This window comes from Canis lupus, chromosome 24 (assembly GCF_048164855.1).
Source record: "Canis lupus baileyi chromosome 24, mCanLup2.hap1, whole genome shotgun sequence".
Taxonomy (NCBI): Eukaryota; Metazoa; Chordata; class Mammalia; order Carnivora; family Canidae; genus Canis; species Canis lupus.
Window position 1 is genome coordinate 8,751,990 of NC_132861.1, and position 19,235 is coordinate 8,771,224.

Sequence of the window (19,235 nt, forward strand, 5' to 3'; positions counted from 1 at the left end):
GAAAGGGAAGCCAGGAAAAGACTGGGCAGGGATTGATAGGCTCCACAGAGGAGTCCTCTCAATTCTGGAGGACCAACAGGAGCACTTGGATAGCACATCTTGAGTGGGTGCAGTACTTTCTTGGGACATAACTTCTTGTTCCTGCACTTTCAACTGTGTTGGCAATAAATGAGACTTATCAAACTGAAAAGAAAATTTAGGTTTATTAGTGGTAGCAATCATCACCTTTTTCTTTCTTTTTAGACGACTAAATACATTGAACAAGTGTGCCTCAATGAAACTTGATGTGAACTTCCAAAGGAAAAAGGTCAGTGTCTCTGCCTTGCTAAGATCATGATTATATTAACAAAAGAAGCTTGTGTTCATAGATTAAAAACGTGAAACCAAGCAAAATTCTGAAATACCTGAACAACTATATCTGTTCTCCAAATATCCCATCTTATAATCATCATAAATAAGTCCATTAGAAACCCAGGCCAAGGTCCATTCATTTCACCATTTCATTTTGCTGTAGTTTTCATCAGAGGGTTTGCATAAAGATATGACATGTCTTCTTTATGGTCATCTTTTAGAAGTTTCTTTAGTTGTAAATACCCACCCCGTATCAGACTCAAATACTCCACAGTGATTCACAGATTAATAGAATACAGAAAAGAACCCTGGGTCCATGCCAAATGTCTTCTGCTTCCTCCTTTCCAATAGCATTTTATTTCCAAGTATGCTGGAAGATGTGCTCATCGTCAGGTAGGTTCATTTCATAATGGTTGAGGGGGTCACAGGGATCATAGCAACAAGATGCTGAGCCTACCTCCTCCCCACATGCACTCTTCTCTAGTCACAAGGAATTTCATTCCATTTTAAGAGTCACTAAGCTCCCTCCCTGTTCTAAGACTCACATGTTCTATTCCATCTGTATGAATGAGACTGGAGGTTTCAGTTCTAAAGTAAAGCTGGGCTTTATTGAGATCTTACTGTTTTCTAGGAGCTACGTTATGTACTTACCGTACATGATCTCATTTAATCCAGTGAGGTAGGGATCCTCTGTTTCCTAGAGAAGTAAAACTTGAGCAGGTTGTCATTTGTTCATAATCTTTCAGCTAGTGGTAGAGCAGAGTTTCAAGCCCAGGCATGCCTAACTCCAAAACTGAGGCTCCTCATAGCCACCACTATGCTGAAAGACCTCTGTCTCTGTCTCTGTCTCTGTCTCTCTCTCTCTCTCTCTCATTGAATTGATCCTTTTGGGAAATTCAGAGTAAAAATATTGTTAATAACTTTTTTTCATTTCACATCTCCAATATGTAACAAGTCAAGCCTCATTATATTTTGAAGAAGCAGAGAAAACATCTTTGAGTCAAAAAAAAGTGCTCTTTATCCTGGTCTACACAGAAAAATCATTAAATCCAATGGATTTTAAGTCACTCTTGAGTAACCTTATCTTTAAAAATAATTTTAACTTGAATTTCTGTTCTAAAAAAGCACCCATCGGGGAAAAAAAAGCAAATGAATTTTGGTTGACCTCACCTTAAAAACAATTTGGGGTTTGAGTTAAAAAGCAAAAAGATTTAAGCTAATGAGGTAAAACAGTGAAAAACAATATCCACAGAAATATTAAAATATGAGCAATTTGTCTAGGCCAAAGACAAATTAAAAACGTGGGAATAAACGTCCCAACAGCTGTCTGGCTGAATAGACCCCTTGAGAAGCATACATACTATTTGAAGCATGAGGGTCAGATGTTGTTTTGGTTGTAACACATGGTTCTTATTAAAGCTAACACAGCCACGCCTGTGTGTCTAAATGGTGGCTGGTCTATACAGCTTCCTATACGGATCTGTAGCTACAGTGTATTACAGAAGACAAAAACTAATGACAGGATTTGTTTTCAACCAAGTGGAGTGATTGGATTCTCACCCTATCACCAGCTTTTCAAAAACCCATATGTGAGATGGACCCAAATACCATTGTGGGGCTATTTATGTGTTACCTTCACAAAAACTCCTCTGTAAGTCGGTCACTTCAGTATTTCTGACATTCTTAATTTACTCCTGATGTTGGATATAGTGGCACACACCCTGACAGCCCCTACTTAGCTCGAGGCCTCACAAATGCATGCACTCGAATAAAATACTGCTTTTCACATTGTAAACTGAGAAGACATGTCCTGAATTTCTGAATAAATAATTTCAACATGTGGTTTCCACCACCATCTGGGCCTGTGGTCGAAGCAATTATGCAGGAGACCCTGTGTGGGGCATGCATTTCTGTCATCTGCCCCTTTCACAAGTCATAGGCTCCTCCTTTATTTTACTGCAAATAAATAAATAGATAAATAGATAAGTAAATAAAATACAGGCTAGGAATAGGTCAAGTGATTCAAATATAGAAAGTGAAACTTGAGGAAAGCACCATGTGACCTTGCAGTCACTCTGGAATTAGTTTCTTTGGAAGGAAAATAAGACCAGCAGCATTTCCTCAAGTACATCCCCATTTTAGGCAATCCAAGAAATAAAAATGTAATCCTCATCTCTAATCTGCAGAGGCCCAGACATGCTTAATTGTGCAGAAGGTCATCCCCAAATCGCCTGTCTGGAGCTACAGTTATTCTTTCTCCTTTCTGGGGCCTCTGAAGGGGCTGTGTATGCTTGCTTCCCTGTCTGTGTGGGCAGCAAACACTCCCACGGAGCTTCCTGTATGCCGGACACCATTCTTCATCACTGACTCCATGTCATAGATGCAGAAGTAATTACTTCCTCAAAGTCACACAGAAATAGGCAGAGTTTGGGATGCCTGCACGGCTCAGTGGTTGAGCATCTGCCTTTGGCTCAGGTCGTGATCCCAGGATCCTGGGATCGAGTCCTGCATCAGGCTCCCTGCAAGGAGCCTGCTTCTTCCTCTGCCTGTGTCTCTGCCTCTGTCTCTGAGTCTCTGATGAATAAATTAATAAAATCTTTAAAAAAAAGGAAGAAGAAGAAATAGGCAGGGTTTGACCCCAGATATTCAGGCACCAAATTGCCCCTCCTTGAAAGAATTTCAGAAATAGAGAAAGAATTCAGAAATATAGTGGAGGCTGAGTGAGCTTCTGGCACTTGGTCTGAGACCCAGAAGAGTTTCCCTGCCAATGCATACAGTTATATATTTTTATTGTTGTTTTTAGAAGAGGAATGTTTCTTGCCATGTACACAAAAGGCCACGATTTATTTCATGTCTTCAGGGAAATGTATCTCTGGATCTCTCACAGTGACTCTCATTTGCTCTGCTTGCCATTTTTTTCTCATCTGATTTTTTTTTAATTTTCAAGAGTTTGATGGGTTCACCCAAGACAGACAGACAAGTCCACAAATAGATGAGAATGGTGAAGCCTCCTTCATACTTAGTTAGGCATGCACTTTTTCTTGTTCATCAAATGCTAGTTGTAAAGCCCCCCAAAAAATGAAATCACACCTGCCTACCCACCTCCAGATGGTACCACAGGATTTTCTCTTTGCAGAAGGGAAAAGCGATTCTTCTGAGATTCAAGGTAACCTCCCCTGTCACTGTGAGAGTCAGGTAGAGAAGAGAATTCTCAATCTTGGCCACACACCTCACTGAAAGGCTTACTGACTTCAGACTCCTCCCCCTACAGCCCTACAAGTGGTACATTCCATCTTGTGAACAGGTGGACTCAGCCGCTCAGCTCCAGTTAACTTTTTGGGAGATGCACTTCTAAATTTCTATGTAACTATGGATTAGCTGCCTTTTGCAGCTGTGGACTTGTGTGGACTCCTGTTTCTAGTGTAAAGATACAGCCAAATTCCATCGGGGTGGGGGGAAACCTTTCTTTTGCAGTGTCTGGTTGGCGTTTGTCTCTGAGGAATATATAATTTCAACCAAGAATGTTCTCATTTTTGTAGAAAAAGCCAAATATCAGCGCTCCATCTAAATTAAAAGCCCCAAGGCACAGGCGGAGCTAATTGTTCTCAGAAAAGTGTTTCTTCTCCATTATTAACTACACAATTCACACTTTCTTCACAATGACTTAAAAATCCCCCAGTTATGGTTAGCATGTATGTGGGCTGACTTCTATTCAAAGTTAAGAGTCAGAGACCGAAGGATCCAATAAGGCTGTCTGTTAAATGAGGAAAGAGAAGGACACGTACGCACACGAGACTCTTCCCTAAGATTTCCCAACAGAGAAAGAGTAGCTCCAAAAGGTTCCAGTTAAAGTTATAGTTTTAATAAAGCTCTCTGAAATCATGAGCAGAGGTGGAAAGCAACACAGAAACCATGACTGCTTGCCACCTTGCCACCTTGCAGCCAGCCTCTCCTGGCCTGGATGCCATCAGCATTTCAAAGTTGCTGCCACTGCTGCCCAGGGCAGCCTGATCTCCACCCCACCCCACCCCACCCCACCCCACCCCCTCACCCTTTCACACACGACCCCACCTCCCCCTACCCAACTGTCTCTCCCATCAAATCAGAAGCCTCTCTGCAGCAACAGACAGCAGGGTGAAGTGAGAGAAAAATGACGTATTCTAGCATTCACTTGGCCTGGAAATATTAACAGTTTGAAGACCATTGCATGTGAATAGCCTAGAACCATAGGATCCTCAAGTTGGAAGGGATGTCCTGTCATCTTCTCTAGCCTCTTGTCCATTACAGGATTTGCTTCTAAGGGGATCACTCATAGGTCACTCAGCCGCTGCTTGTGGGCATCCAGATACGATGAGTTTGTTGCATTGCACGGTAGTTCATTTCCAATGACTAGAAGTCTTCTGAATAATAAGCTAAAAGCTGATTTGATGTAAACTTCCTATTGGATTCTAGCTCTTTTCTCTGAAGCAGCACCAAGTATATATTTCCCTTTTTATACAGCAACCCTTCAGCTCTATCTTCTAGACAGGGGTTGGCAAACCAATTGTTGTATTAGAACAAAGCCACACTCCTTCTTCTTGCAAGGACAGCAGAGTTGAGTTGGTCTGGCAGAAACTGCATGCCCCCAGGCACCTATGAGGTTTACTGTCTGACCCTTCACAGAAAGTTTTCTGACCTCTGCTCAATCTAGAACAGAGTTTCTCAAACTGTCTATAGTGAGTGGCTTGGGTTTTGTTTGTTCTATTTTTAATGTCCAGTCTGCCACTGACCAGGATACTTTTGTAAAATTCAGTACAAACGAGTTATTAGAAATATGAAATGAAAAAAGTTATAGAAAATACAAACCCCGTTGTTTTATTATTAGATGCAACAAACACAGAAGTTTCATTTCAATGAATATAAACAAACCAAATGTAGTGGGAAATAGAAAAGAGTTACAAAACTGCCCACAATTTTATTGAAAGTGTATGTATAGGCAGTTAATATGAAGAATCATGATTATACTCGTATCCTTTTTGTTGTTCAACTGTCAAAACTAAACAAAAAGCTTACTTTGAAATAGCAGTTTCTCATATTAAGTGCTTATTCACACACTTCAATCAAATGCCAGGACTTCGAGTATTCCTGACAGCGAGTTTCCTGTTTGTTACCTAATTTAGGCTGGATTGCCAGTAACACTACACTCAAAGGAAAGATGTATATCTAAATGTTTGTTTTAATACTAGTCATCATAAACCAGTCTCACAGAGTATATTGACTACAACGAAAGAAGAGGTTTTAAAGTAATTTTTAAAAGCTGAAGGTATTCCTTTTTTACCTTCTATTCAAAATGAAGTAAGTGAAGCTGTATTTTCAAAATTCATCTTCAGTCCTTCATCACCAGCCAATTCCTGTGATTATCGTTCTGTGAAACACTGGATCCTATACATGATCTACTTTGTATTATGGTAGATCAACTAATCTTGAAATATCATACATGGTAATATTTATGTGACACCCAAACTGGTCTCTACCCTGTTCGGTAAGACAGAGCCACTCTGTTCATGAACTTGGATAACACAGCCTTATCAAATGGTGACCAACTTTTTTAATGCTTACTTCTTAGGTCTGTACTTTTACCTCATTAAAGACTGCGTAGTTTGGGGACCGGTGGCCCCTTGACCACACTTTGAAAAGCATTGCTTTAAATTTCTCATTTTGAAACCAAACTGTTAGTTCTTTCAATCATCATTCACAGGAGGTTGTGGTTCCTAGATCCCTGGCCATCCTAATTACTATTCTTTAGAAATACACCCCTTTCCATGTGTGTCTTAAAATGTGTTTCTGATGTATGTGACCGGTGTGCACCTCTTCAGAGTCTTGAGATTCATGCTTCTGGTTAGGCATCTTAAAGTTGGTGTCTTAGTCTGGCAACCACATCACACGGTTAACTCACATGAAGTTTAAATCCACTACAACTCTCAAAGGTATTAATAGGAACTGCAGTTAAACCAAGTCCATTCCATCCTGCACACACTATAGTTAATTTCTGAAGTTAGGGTCATTATATTTTATTTCATGAAACTTCATCTTATTAACAGGCCATCCTTCAGTTCTGTTAAGATCTCTATACATCTCAATATCACCAGTCTCTAACAACAGTAATTAGCTTTATCTTGCACTTTAAGGCTTATGTGGCATTTTCACATATAATCACTTTTGGTTCTGTTGACAAATCATGGTAGATGTGTATTATTATCATCCCTATTTACAGCTGAGAAAATTGACTCTCAAAAAGAGCACCATGTGATCACTTAGTGAATTACCTTGTGCCATATTCATACCGAAAAAATGTGAGTTCTTCTAGCTCATTCAAGTTATTCTTAAAATGCACATAACTTTGTGGCCTAATTTAGGCTGGATTGCCAGTAACACTACACTCAATATTAATGGAAATTAAATTAAATTAATTTATCAAATTAAATAAATTTAATAAATAAATAATAAATAATTTTAATAAATAATTATTTAAATAAATTATTTAAAAAATAATAAATTAATTTATTAAATTAAATAAATTTTAATAAATAAATAATAAATAATTTTAAATAAATAATTATTTAAATAAATTGTTTAAATAAATTTAAATAATTAATTAAATTAATAAAATTAATCCTTCAGAGATTTCTCCCTTAGTTGCATTTAGCCTTTTGATCACACTCTTTGGGTGTGAGCTGCGCAACCAGTTACCAGCAAAACTGTCTGTAACATCAAACACAGCCATCTTGGCCACAAGAACCATGAGAACCTTTTGTTAGAATTCGAACACTGTGTCTGTATTTCCATGGTCTACTAAACCACTGAGACGGGAGATTAAAGTTTGTTTGGTGTATATTTTTCTCATAAGTATATCTGATTCCTAGAGATTTGCATTTTGCATTCCTAAGTAATCAAACTATTTGTTTTTAGCCTCAGCAAACATTATCAAACAGATTATATTTTAACACCTCCTAATCAGTACACTTGCACAATTATTACTAGAAAGTGTGTGTGTGATAGTCTGGGCCCTATTGTATTAAAAAAAAAAAACTTAAACTCTATTGCAGTGTGTTTTTCATACTTTGGATCATGACACATTGGTGGGTTGTGAAATCAATTTGTAAGTGAGAATATTTTTTTAAATGAAACAGACCAAACTAGATTATAAAATATCAGAGTACAAACAAGGAATAACGATTATAGCATCAGTTTGTTTATTGTAATATATGTGTTACCTTAAGCTGTGATGGAAAATTTCTTACTGTAGGTCACTATCAATAGCTTGAAAGATTCTGCACTGGTAGAAGAAAAAACAGAATCATGTCACTACCCTTTGGGACATACTATGATAATTATATATACAAGATGCAAAAGGAGAATGGGTGTTTTATCTTTTTTCTTTGTTTTGTTTGATTTTTTATTGCTTTGGTTTTCCTTTGTTTGTTTTGGTTCAAAAGATCTAAATACTGCAAAATTTCCCTGAACTATTGGCCTTTTTTTCCAGGACTTTACCACTGTTTCACATGCCTTGGTTAGATTGCAAATACATTCCTGTTGCTCAAAGCTAGTATAATAAGCTCTTAGAGTCGAGAAGACAGAGGCAGGCTTTCCAGTCCAGTCCACAGTGCCCAGCTTGGCATATTTTCTTGACCAAAATAAAGGGATCCTTATCCAACTAGTATGTGGTTTGCTAGCATCAGTAACCAAGTTCGGGCTAGCTTGAGAGAGAGCTTGTTAGAACCCACACTAAATATCATAGTTTCTATTTAAAATATCTACATTTTCTTTAAAAGTTTATCTTTTTTTTTCCTTCTCAAAAAGAATTTGCCAAACGGGCTATTTCAGAATGATAATTTAAACTTATTTTCACAAATGTGTGGGAAATATCAGAAAAGGAGACAGAACATAAAGACTCCTAACTGTGGGAAATGAACTAGGGGTGGTGGAAGGGGAGGTGGGCGGGGGGTGGGGGTGAATGGGTGACGGGCACTGAGGGGGGCATTTGACGGGATGAGCACTGGGTGTTATTCTGTATATTGGTAAATTGAACACCAATAAAAAATTAATTTATTAAAAAAATAATAAATAAACTTCTTTTCACTAGTTTCCTGAAATGTGATATGCGATGGTGCCTGATATATAAATGGCCCTCAAATATCATGTCTTTTTGTATCAATCACAGGGAGTGAGAAATCTAAAATGCTACAAAGACAGTATAACTTTGATTCATCATCCTGGAATCTGTACTTTTTAACATTTATACAAGTACATGTTTAAAAACTTTTTTGTCAAATCTTTATATAACTTTTTTTTAAACCCAAAGCTATGTCCTACTGTGATCCCAAAGCTATGGAATTCTCCATTAGTACTTTAGTTTTTTCCTTTCTCCCATCTTCCACCACATGTGAATGTTCAAATTTGTCACTGAGTCCAACTTGTATGCATCTAGATTTTCAAAAAATAAGCAAGAATGGGGAGATACCAATACTTATTGACTGAGCATCTGTTTTCATTGAGAATAGAATGTATTAAAAAATTAAGGGAAGTTAGGACGCCTGGATGGCTCAGTGGTTGAGCGTCTGCTTTTGGCTCAGGGTTTGGTCCCAGAGTCCCAGGATCGAGTCCCACATCAGGCTTCCCTCAAGGAGCCTGCTTATCCCTCTGCCTGTGTCTCTGCCTCTCTTTCTGTGTCTCTCATGAATAAGTAAATAAAATCTTTAAAAAACAAATTAAGTTAAAGTGGACATTAGATATGTAAAAAGATAGGTAAGCAATCTTCTTAGATAGACAATATATAGGTAAGTATTTGAGCAAACACTAGAAAATAACAAATACTCCTAAGTGAGGCCCTCCTAAATGTATTATTTCACATAACTCCTTCAGCAAACCTATGAAGCAGGGCCTATTTTTAGTCCCATTTCATGAGTGATAGACACTTACTTTGGAGAGAGTAAGCAATTTGCAAACAATTATCTAAGCTCCTAACTGGTGTTACCAGAATTTAGAAACAGGTCTTAGAACCAGATGCCAAAGTAAAACAAAACAAACTTAATTCAAATAAAAAAAAAAAAAAAATATGGAGCAGTTACTATGTGCTTGACATTGGGGAGGATATAAATAGGAATAAGACACCAGAACACAAGCTCTTCTCTTGAGCTTACCTCTAATGATTGACAGTGGATGCGAGTGGCATAAGCTTAAATTATCATTAGAATAAAGGCTATAACAAAGATCTAATCCAAATGCAATATTGCTCAGGGGAGAAGGTAGTCATTGCCTTGGAGCAGTCAGGGAAGGCTTCAAAGAGAACAGGCCAGGGAACAGAGAGCAGTGAAATTGAAAGACACAACTGAAATGAGGCAAGAACAGTACATTGCAGGCGGGTTGAAAGGGCTTTGAATGCCATGCTAAAGAATGTCATGCTAGGAAGGCCAGGGGACGCTGAAGGTTTTGAAGCTGGAAAATTAATTACATGAGCATATTTGGATTCCACTGTGGAAAGCTGTTTAGATGCAGAAGACGCCAGAGACAAGGATTCTAGCCAGGCTTTTACTGTAATAAACCCCGACAGAGGTGCCAAGGGCTTACACAAAGGGAATGGGAATGAAGATATGAATGAGGGAACAGGTTTGAAAGTCATTTCAGAATTGGGTGTTGGTAATATGCCTGACAAGGAGGGGGCAGACGCTGATGAACCCATTCATCTTGGAAGGAGGTCATTATTTTTTTGCCCTAGGTCAGGATCTGTCCTGGGTCACTAAGGATTCACAAAGACAAATGAGGAGGCCGTCTCTCACCACAGGGAACCAAAACTGTCATCCCTCAGGGGATTCATACTCAGCACCCAGATAGGTAAAAGAAATGTGTGAGGTACAGAGTGTGAGAGAGGGCAGAGCACTGGGGGCCGCAGCATCCCAGCAGCCCGGAGATGCGTGTCCTGCCAAAAGGCGTTTAGACTCCGAGTTAATTAAAAACAAGAAGGCAGGCCAAGCAGAGCGAGCTGGATGGGACACTCCTCAAGGAGTGATGTCTAGAATTGTTCCCAAGTTTCTTAAAATAGTGGAATTCAGTGGGTGATTTTGCTGTTAATTTATACAAGAAATACACAGTAAGAATCAGGTTTGGGAGTCTAAGGTAAGGAGTGTTAGCTTTGAGGTAGATTGATGCTGAGGTTCCGAAGAGGGAAGCTGGAAATATGGTCCTGGGGCTCAGTGAAGAGGTTTCAGGAGAGAAGCGCCCTTTATGGCAGGATTAAGTTTCCGAAAAAGAGAACTGCAGGTGTTTTATATTTAGACGTCTAGTCAGATGGTAATTACAGCCCTTTGTAATCAGTCAAGGAAAACTTAGAGAGGAAGGAAGGATTCAGCAACTCTATGAACATTGAAAGGAAGAAGGCTGGGCAGGTTGAGCAGAGGGAGGAGGTGGAGGAGGGTGGCCGGGACAGTGAAAGGTGGCCGCGGCCGGCGGGTGCAAGGGAGGAAGGAAAGGGGGGGGGGGGGACCGCGCCTCGGTGCGCACCCGGGTCCCCACTGCATCCACGCTGCCTGGAGATGAGCATCGCCTTTAATGTCTTCCAGGGCGACGACTCGGATGAGGAAGATCTGTGCATCAGCAACAAATGGACTTTCCAAAGAACCAGCCGCCGGTGGTCTCGCGTGGACGACCTGCACAGCCCGTTCCCCGGAGGAGACAGAAATGGGTCATCGGGAGACATTCGGATGAGGAACACCACCAGCAGTGAGAGCGTCCTCACGGACCTGAGTGAGCCCGAGGTGTGCTCCGTTCACAGCGAGAGCAGCGGCGGCAGCGACGGCCGCAGCCAGCCGGGCAGCCAGAGCGCCGGCCGGGAGCCCCTCGACTGCCCCGACAGCCCGGCCATGCTGGACGCCACGCTCGTCGGCAGCGGCGGCCCACCGTCCCCCAGGGACGCCCTCGGCTACCCTCTGCACCCAAAGAACGAGAAACCCCCCAGGGCCAGAGCCAAATCGTTTTTGAAACGCATGGAAACTCTCAGAGGGAAGGGAGCGCACGGCAGGCAGAAGGGGCCGGGGCGGACCGGGGGCTTGGTGATCAGCGGGCCGCTGCTGCAGCAGGAGCCGGACGCCCTCAAGGCCATGCAGCGCGTGCCCATACCCATACCGAACGGAGACATCCAGAGCTTGCCCTCCACCGCCGGCCCCCGAGGCCTCCTGAGCCCCGGCAAGTGGAGTGGGGAGAGCAGCCAGTCGGAAACCAGCAGTAGTGGGGTGAGCACGCCCGGCCTGAAGGAGCGGAAGTGCCAGGAGGCCAGCAAGCGCGGAGGCATGTACTTGGAAGACCTGGATGTGCTGGCCGGGCCGGCACCGCGGGCCGCGGGCGACCCCAACCACACACAGGAGTTTCATTCCCAGGAGAACCTGGTGGTGCATATCCCCAAGGATCACAAACCAGGAACGTTCCCCAAGGCGCTCTCTATTGAAAGCCTGTCACCAACAGACGGTAGCAATGGGGTTAACTGGAGGACCGGTAGCATCTCCCTGGGCAGACAGCAGGGCCCCGGTGCCAGGGAGCCCAGGCTCATGGCATCCTGCCACAGAGCGAGCAGAGTCAGTATCTACGACAACGTCCCGGGCTCCCACTTATACGCCAGCACAGGAGACCTCCTGGACTTGGAGAAAGATGACCTCTTCCCCCATTTAGATGACATCCTACACCACGTCAATGGGCTCCAAGAGGTAGTGGACGACTGGTCAAAAAATGTCTTGCCTGAACTGCAGACACACGATGCGTTGGTTGGAGAACCCGGCTTATGCCCCTTCCCATCTCCTAACCAGATCACCTTAGATTTCGAAGGCAACTCTGTCTCGGAAGGTCGGACAACACCCAGTGATGTGGAAAGAGATGGAACATCTCTCAATGAGTCAGAGGCCACTGGGGTCAGAGAGAGGAGGGACTCTGGCGTCGGGGCCTCTCTGACCAGGCCAAACAGGTTGGTGGCATGATTTTCTGAGATAATTTTTAATCCATGTCCTAATAATTATGGTCTGTTTATTTAGTGAACATTTACAGAGAGCTTACTAAATGCCTGACGCTGAAGTGATATATATATATAGTTAGTTAGTTAGGAATTATTTGAGTAGAAGTATCTTTTCTACAGACATCATGGTAATCGAATCCATGTTAACTCCCATTCATTTCTCTGAGTCTTTTCTCTTTAATTCAATCTTACTTTTACTCAAAAAAAAACAAACAAACAAACAAAAAATTGTGAGTGTATGTGCAGAGAGCACTATGCCAGGCACCCTCAGGAACCACTGGTGAGGGAAACTCAGCACCTGTGCTTCCCATGACCTTGTTGCAGTCATGATTAAAACATCTCTAACTCAAATTTTTAAACTTCTTTTTGATCCTGTGAGAGATTTCTGAGACCTAAGGTGTGTACTTTGCAAGTTTATGTTGGCTTTAAGATGCCAATTACAAAATACACAAAGCTATTTTACAAAGACCATTTCAGAAGCACCCTGGAAAAATGGCCCTGGAAGGGCCATTAACTAGTGGAAACAGTAATACTGTACATGCTGCTGGGCTCTTGTTGAATGAGATGTCCCTTGGGGTTCGCTGAGGTATCACTTCAGGGGTACTACTTAGTCTGTGCCTGCCACCTCCGGGTTCCATGTCCACAGAAGGAGCATTGGAATGGAGACAGGATGGCAGTGTGAAAATGTTGTACAGTTCCAGAACATTCCAGATCTCACTCTCCATCTTGAGCTCTCTCTCTCTCTCTCCCTGTCTCTCTGTCAACACACACCTACACATACACTGTCTCAGCTGCTTTCAACACTTCGGGAACAAATTTAGGAATAAACAAACAAATAACATGTATTTATGTCCCTTATTAGAACCTTTCCCGGGTTTATCAGATTTGAAGTAGTTTCTTGTTTCTTCTCTGCATTGGTGTCTTCTGTTCCATTTACTTTGTGATTTTCCTTGGCTCAGAAACTATTTTGATTAGCTCCTTAAAAACTAGTAACATCTTATGTTTTCCAATATCACGTCCACTTTGTGACTGGCTTCTCTGACGGTCTTTCTGGTAAAGGCGACTCCGATGGAATAGTTTCCAGCTCTCACACCAGCCTCAGCCATCCACAGCACCGCACATCAGCAACCAGACGGCCGGCCAGCTGAACCTGCTCCAGCGTTTCTCACTGCTTCGCCTCACAGCCATCATGGAGAAGTACTCCATGTCCAATAAACACGGCTGGACGTGGTGCGTAGCATGTTCACTTAGGAGGGGATCGTTTGTTCTAGAGCTAAGTGTGCAGTTGCGAAAGCTTCAGTGTTTAAGTTCTGATTCCTGAAGAAGCCACTCGTTGACTTCACTGCCGATCTTCTGAAAATAAGGCAGGAGTTCTATCTTCACGTCTGCCTTCTGTGCTGCTGCAGCTTGGATGTGATGTAGCCGACAGAAAGCATTGCTTTATCTGTAGCTGTTAGTTTCCAGGGAAAGCAGTGAGGTTCCAAGAAGGAAAAAAGACAAGTAAAGGGTGATTAATTGTGAACAGAGGAATTAAAAATAAACTCGCCATAAAATAATCCTGGCAGTTTGCAAAGAAACAGCTGTCACTTGTACCTTCTGGCTCAATGCAGAGCTCAACGCTTAGAGCATTGATTTCATTCAAAGAACACTTAATTCTTCAAATACATTCCTACTTTGACTTCATTGGCAAATAAAAACAAGAATATGCAGTAAACTTTTATAGTAAGGAACTAACAAAAGCATGTGTTGGAACCTAAATATGGACCTGTTTTAGATGAGTTGGTGGATTTGAAAAAATATAAAATATGTCTTTAATTGTCTTATGTTATATACTGTGTATAGAAAGAAATCGACAGTGCCTTTATAAAAATATTTTGGGAAGTTATAAATTGCATAGTCAAATGAATATATGCTTGTATATTAAAAGTTCCTTTAAAAAGTGTAACCGGTTCTAAAAAAGTAAGGACATAGTCAAGAAGTGTTTCATCTTCTCTCCCATCCTTCCTCCCCCACCCCCAGCTAAATTTCTTCTTAGAATTTAAAATTTTGTTCTGTTTTGTCTTATTTGGGACAAGTATTTATCACTTGAGAGGTGTGCCAGTCACAATTAGATTAGAAAGTTGTCCTCTTCACTTGAAAATAGAGCCATAAATCGATTCCTCTAACGGGAGTCATAGTTAGAGATCTAACATAGGCAAGGGGCACACATAGTACTTCCATGTCATGTGATTAATTAAAAACGAGTTGTTCAATTCCCCCTGTGCCTGTTGGTTGTTCCAACAAAAGCTTGGCTTCCCTCTTGCTTGCTTTCACAGCCTCTCTCTACAGACTGCCCCAGGAGGCTTGCATGACTTGGTTTCTGTGAATTCTAGGTCAGTTCCAAAGTTCATGAAGAGGATGAAAGTTCCTGATTACAAAGACAAGACTGTCTTTGGTGTTCCTCTCATAGTTCACGTCCAGAGAACAGGACAACCCCTGCCTCAGAGTATTCAGCAAGCGCTCAGATATCTGCGTAGCAACTGCCTCGATCAGGTATGGTTGTAAATCCCAAAATAAGCCAGATGAAGTCGGATCTCTCCAGTGTCACATAAGACATGCCTCGCCAAAAGTAAAAGGCATTGTGATTATATGTCAGTATTTCATTTACCCAGGCTACATCCTGGTCAGGCTGTTTGAGGGTATTTTCTCACTGGGAATTGAATGATGTCCTGAGTGAAAATTCATGGTTTTTGGGTTTTTTTGTTTTTTGGTTTGGTTGGTTTTTGTTTGTCTTTCTTCTTTTTTTTTTTTTAATTTTTTTTTTAAATTTATTTATGATAGTCACAGAGAGAGAGAGAGAGAGAGGCAGAGACATAGGCAGAGGGAGAAGCAGGCTCCATGCACCGGGAGCCCGACATGGGATTCGATCCCGGGTCTCCAGGATCGTGCCCTGGGCCAAAGGCAGGCGCCAAACTGCTGCGCCACCCAGGGATCCCTTGTTTGTCTTTCTGAGTGAAAATTCATGTTAATAGTTTGTGTGTTAATAGTGTGTATCTGTGCTATCAAATTTGCCTTCCCTAGAAACTGGGAGCTACTACGCTTTACCCTGCATTTCCTTTTTAATTGTTGCCCCACTGCCATCATTGATTTCATAGCATTCTTTCATCCCTGTTTTATTATTTATGAGAAAAGAATTAAGTTTTTATATTTTCTTTTATTAATTCTTTTTAAAAAAATCTTTTCTTTATTTACTTGAGAGAGAAAGCAAGTCCACAAGCTGGAGGGGCAGAGCACAAGGAAAGGAAAGGAGTCTCCAGCTGACTCAGCGTTGAGCTAGGAGCCCAATATGGGGCTTGATCTCAGGACTCTGAGATCAGGATCTGAGCCAAAACAAAGAATTCTGCGCTTAACCGACTGTACCACCCAGGCGCCTATTAATTCTGGTTTTTTTTGTTTTGTTTTGTTTTGTTTTGTTTTGTTTTGTTTTGGAAGCAGCACCATGACCAGGAAAATTTAAATCAAAGATAAATTTATTTATGTCATTTTAAAATATACAAGTAAACTATGAAAACAATCTCAGCTAAATCAAATATCCCCTCATCTTATAGAGTTGATTAAAAAGCTCAAGCCACACAAAATATTCAGAGATCATTTTCTGTCTCCATGACTATTTGGGGGACCACCATAATTGGTGGCCTGTGATTGGATCCAGAGCACCACCCATTCTGTAATGTACTAGGTCCAGCCTTCACTCCTCCAAATTAACACCTGTTCATTTCTTAGACATTTTTCCTCCCAAGAAGGCCATATTCCCACTTGATAAATTGCAACCCTCTCTTGCCTTATTAGAGAAGTATACATTTTCCCCATTTCTTTAGAAGCCATAGTGAAGGGCAGGAATGGTTGCTCTTACTGTTGTGGTGGTGAGGACTGTTTCCTTTTGAGAAATGGCCTTAGTAGCTTACCTGTTATTTCTCAGAAAGAAGGGCAACAGATCACTTTTCTAAAACTATAGTGCTTAGCAGATTAAGCCAAAATTAATTGGCTTGTGAATAATATCGAAGTAGAGCAAACCAATGAATCTAGTTACTTAAGCATTGTCTTTTTTTTTTTTTATTTTAGAACTTTTACCAAAATTGCACATTAATCAAAAGGTAGATGATCTATGAATATCCTACTGAGAAAACTTGCTGGAGAGGTGGACTTAGGTGAAAATATGGAAATGCCACTCTGATCTCTTCTGCAACCCTAAAAGCAATGCAACCATGCCCTTTCACATGGGACTTTGTGTCTTCAATTGTACTTTCGTTGTTTTGTTAACACAGACCCACGATTGTGTTTTGTGGAGGGTAGCCTTTTATTCAAACACATATTTATCCACGCTTCTCAATTTTCCTAAGGGTATATAAGACTCATTCCTCCTCTTGGCTAATTCTCTTAGAGCCTTTGGCTCTGCCTTTTACTAAGAACAAAAAATACTTTGTTCTAAACATTATAATGTATGGCCAGTGAATGCTTATCAGCAGAAGCTCTGTTCAGAAAACAGTGTTTGTTTAGACACACCTAAAGGAAATGCAGTCCATCTCTGCCATTAGCTTAATAGTGATAACATTTCTTGAGTTCCGGGCATGTTTTAGGCATTGTTCTGAATGTTTTACATTCATTGTTTCATTTAATGCTATATCCACCTTGGGTCGTGTATCCCCCAGCTGACGATGGTGTAGCCAACACTTGCTTGAAAAGCTAACTCCATAGTCCAAGTCTTTAAAAACTACACTCTGCTGCCACCTGTTAGAATTGCTTGTCCCAGTGGACTTGGAGTGATACCATCTCTAATGCTGAGAGACACTTGGAGAAATGGCCCTGAACGACTCACTGATGAATGCAGTGTCAGGATTTTGTTGATAACGTTGATTATTGCATGAGATGGTGTCCTTCCTGTGATCTTAGAAGAGTTTTTCTCTGGCCCCAACACCTGAAGGCATTGTGTTTCTTTAGGACAACTAGTGTGTGTTTTATATTAAGAACAACTGGATATGTTTTCCTCTCTATATTAGCTGCTAAAAAGATTGGAGCCAAATGTGTGTTCTGCCTGCAGTAAATATATGTAAATTTTTGGCATGAATTTTGTACATCATTCCTACTTAGGGCTACTCTTTTTATCTTTATTTTCCTTTTGTTCAGATTTTCTTATCCATTATCTTTAATTGTATCTTACCCATTTTATAGATCATAATAAGTCACCTTGAATTCTTTTTTGAACAAAGTTGGATGGAAATAAATGAATTCTAATACAACTGTTCTACTCACTACATAGTCTTTAGTGTAGACTGGAAACCACTTGGGACCCCTGCAGATTCTGAATAATGGTTCCCAACAGTGAGACCACTGCTGTTGGGTCTAGTCTCCTTTCTGAAGCAAAAGTGATTCAAATTAAGGGAAGGACAATAGGCACCAAAGTCTCCTCAGTCTTGGCTCACTGGCTTTTTCTCAGTCTCCATATCAAGCCTCCAACTGTTTTTTAAAACTGGAAGAATGCGTTACTAAAAAACAAAAAACAAAAAACAAAAAAAAAAAAAAAAAAAAAAACGTGCTGGAAAAGCTTTGTAGGAAAAAGACTTATTTTGAGGACATAAATACAGATTCTAAATGTAACCAAAATGATTAATGCAACCCTCTCTTGTATCAGTATGAATCTGTAAGATGTCCAAGGGACTTTCACCAGACCCGATTACTACCTTATGAAGCCCTCCACATCTGTAGGGCTTCCCATCTGGTAAGTCACAGAGTGTGGAAAGCACACAGGGATCTGCCTCTGGTCCCTGCGAAGAAGGAAGGTGGTAATAAGAAGGGAACAAAGGAAAAGGGGACACACACAATGGAGAATTAAAAACCAGTATCAAAAGGAAGATTATTCTAGAGATTTAAGAGTGAGGAAGGGCAAATAAAAATGAATGAATCAGTAAAGAAAGAGGGAACAAGAATAAGAGGGAAGAAACACATATCACGCTAGACTGTTCTTTCTTTGCCAGTAGTACCTCCCTGGAACTAAAAAGCTTCAGGTCCGTACAGGATCTTGAGATCTCAGGCCCTGGGTGGTGGAAACCCAGAACATCTCAGAACATCTTTTCCCTAAACCACACTGATGGGCCTCTGTGCTGCCTCTCTTTACATGGTCCTCTTGAGCCACCATTCAAGACCCTCCCATGGTTTTGCCCTGGGTCTCAGGGAAGGGGGCTTCTTCCTGCAATGAGTTGGACCCCTTTCCCCCATGCTAAGTGTCTACCTCAAACATAAGCATTCATCACTAACAGTTGAATGCAGCCCCACAGGGCCCTGAAACATTGCCAACATTTTGCCTCCCACACTCCCAAGTGCAGAACAGTTTATATATGATCAAACAAAGGGTATCCATTCTCCCCCTCACAGCTGGCCTTAGATGAAATAAGGAAGTTTAGCCTTCAATTATGAACCATTTGTATTCAGACATAGCAGTGTGTGAGAGGAGCCTTGCTTTGTTGGCAGAGATTTTATTTCTGCCCTAAATCAGTGGTGCATGGAAGCACAGGCTATGCCTGTCCTGAGGAATATGAAGTCACTGCAAGGAGAGGCCCACCCTGCAGGGTTCAGAATCAGAACCCGCCACATGCCGTACTTAGGAACCTTTCTCTTTCTGAATAAAACCAACCTTTCTTCGTTAGCTGAGCATATTTCTGAAGAATAGGAAATGGAAGTCTCAATAAACATCATTAAGTACTGAAAGGAGTAGCATAAAAGGGATGCCAAGTAGGAGAGTTTATATTATTTAGATGAAATTTGAATTCTAATGCAACACTCATGCCCGACCACTCCTTCTAATGGAACAGTAAGT

General features: G+C 41.1%; 1 protein-coding gene across 28 annotated transcripts in view; it reads left to right on the forward strand.

Moving 5' to 3' along the window:
- Positions 1-19,235, forward strand: part of STARD13 (StAR related lipid transfer domain containing 13) — a 513,518-nt gene that overhangs the window by 475,814 nt on the left and 18,469 nt on the right. For 23 of the 28 annotated variants that reach the window (XM_072795476.1, XM_072795479.1, XM_072795482.1 and 20 more), the window contains 5 exons: positions 244-307; positions 703-744; positions 10,947-12,337; positions 13,445-13,615; positions 14,758-14,917. In XM_072795476.1, the coding sequence (XP_072651577.1) occupies positions 244-307; positions 703-744; positions 10,947-12,337; positions 13,445-13,615; positions 14,758-14,917 (1,828 nt within the window). The remainder of the gene's footprint in view (positions 1-243; positions 308-702; positions 745-10,946; positions 12,338-13,444; positions 13,616-14,757; positions 14,918-19,235) is intronic. The other 5 variants (XM_072795497.1, XM_072795472.1, XM_072795469.1 and 2 more) reach the window with 1 other exon arrangement.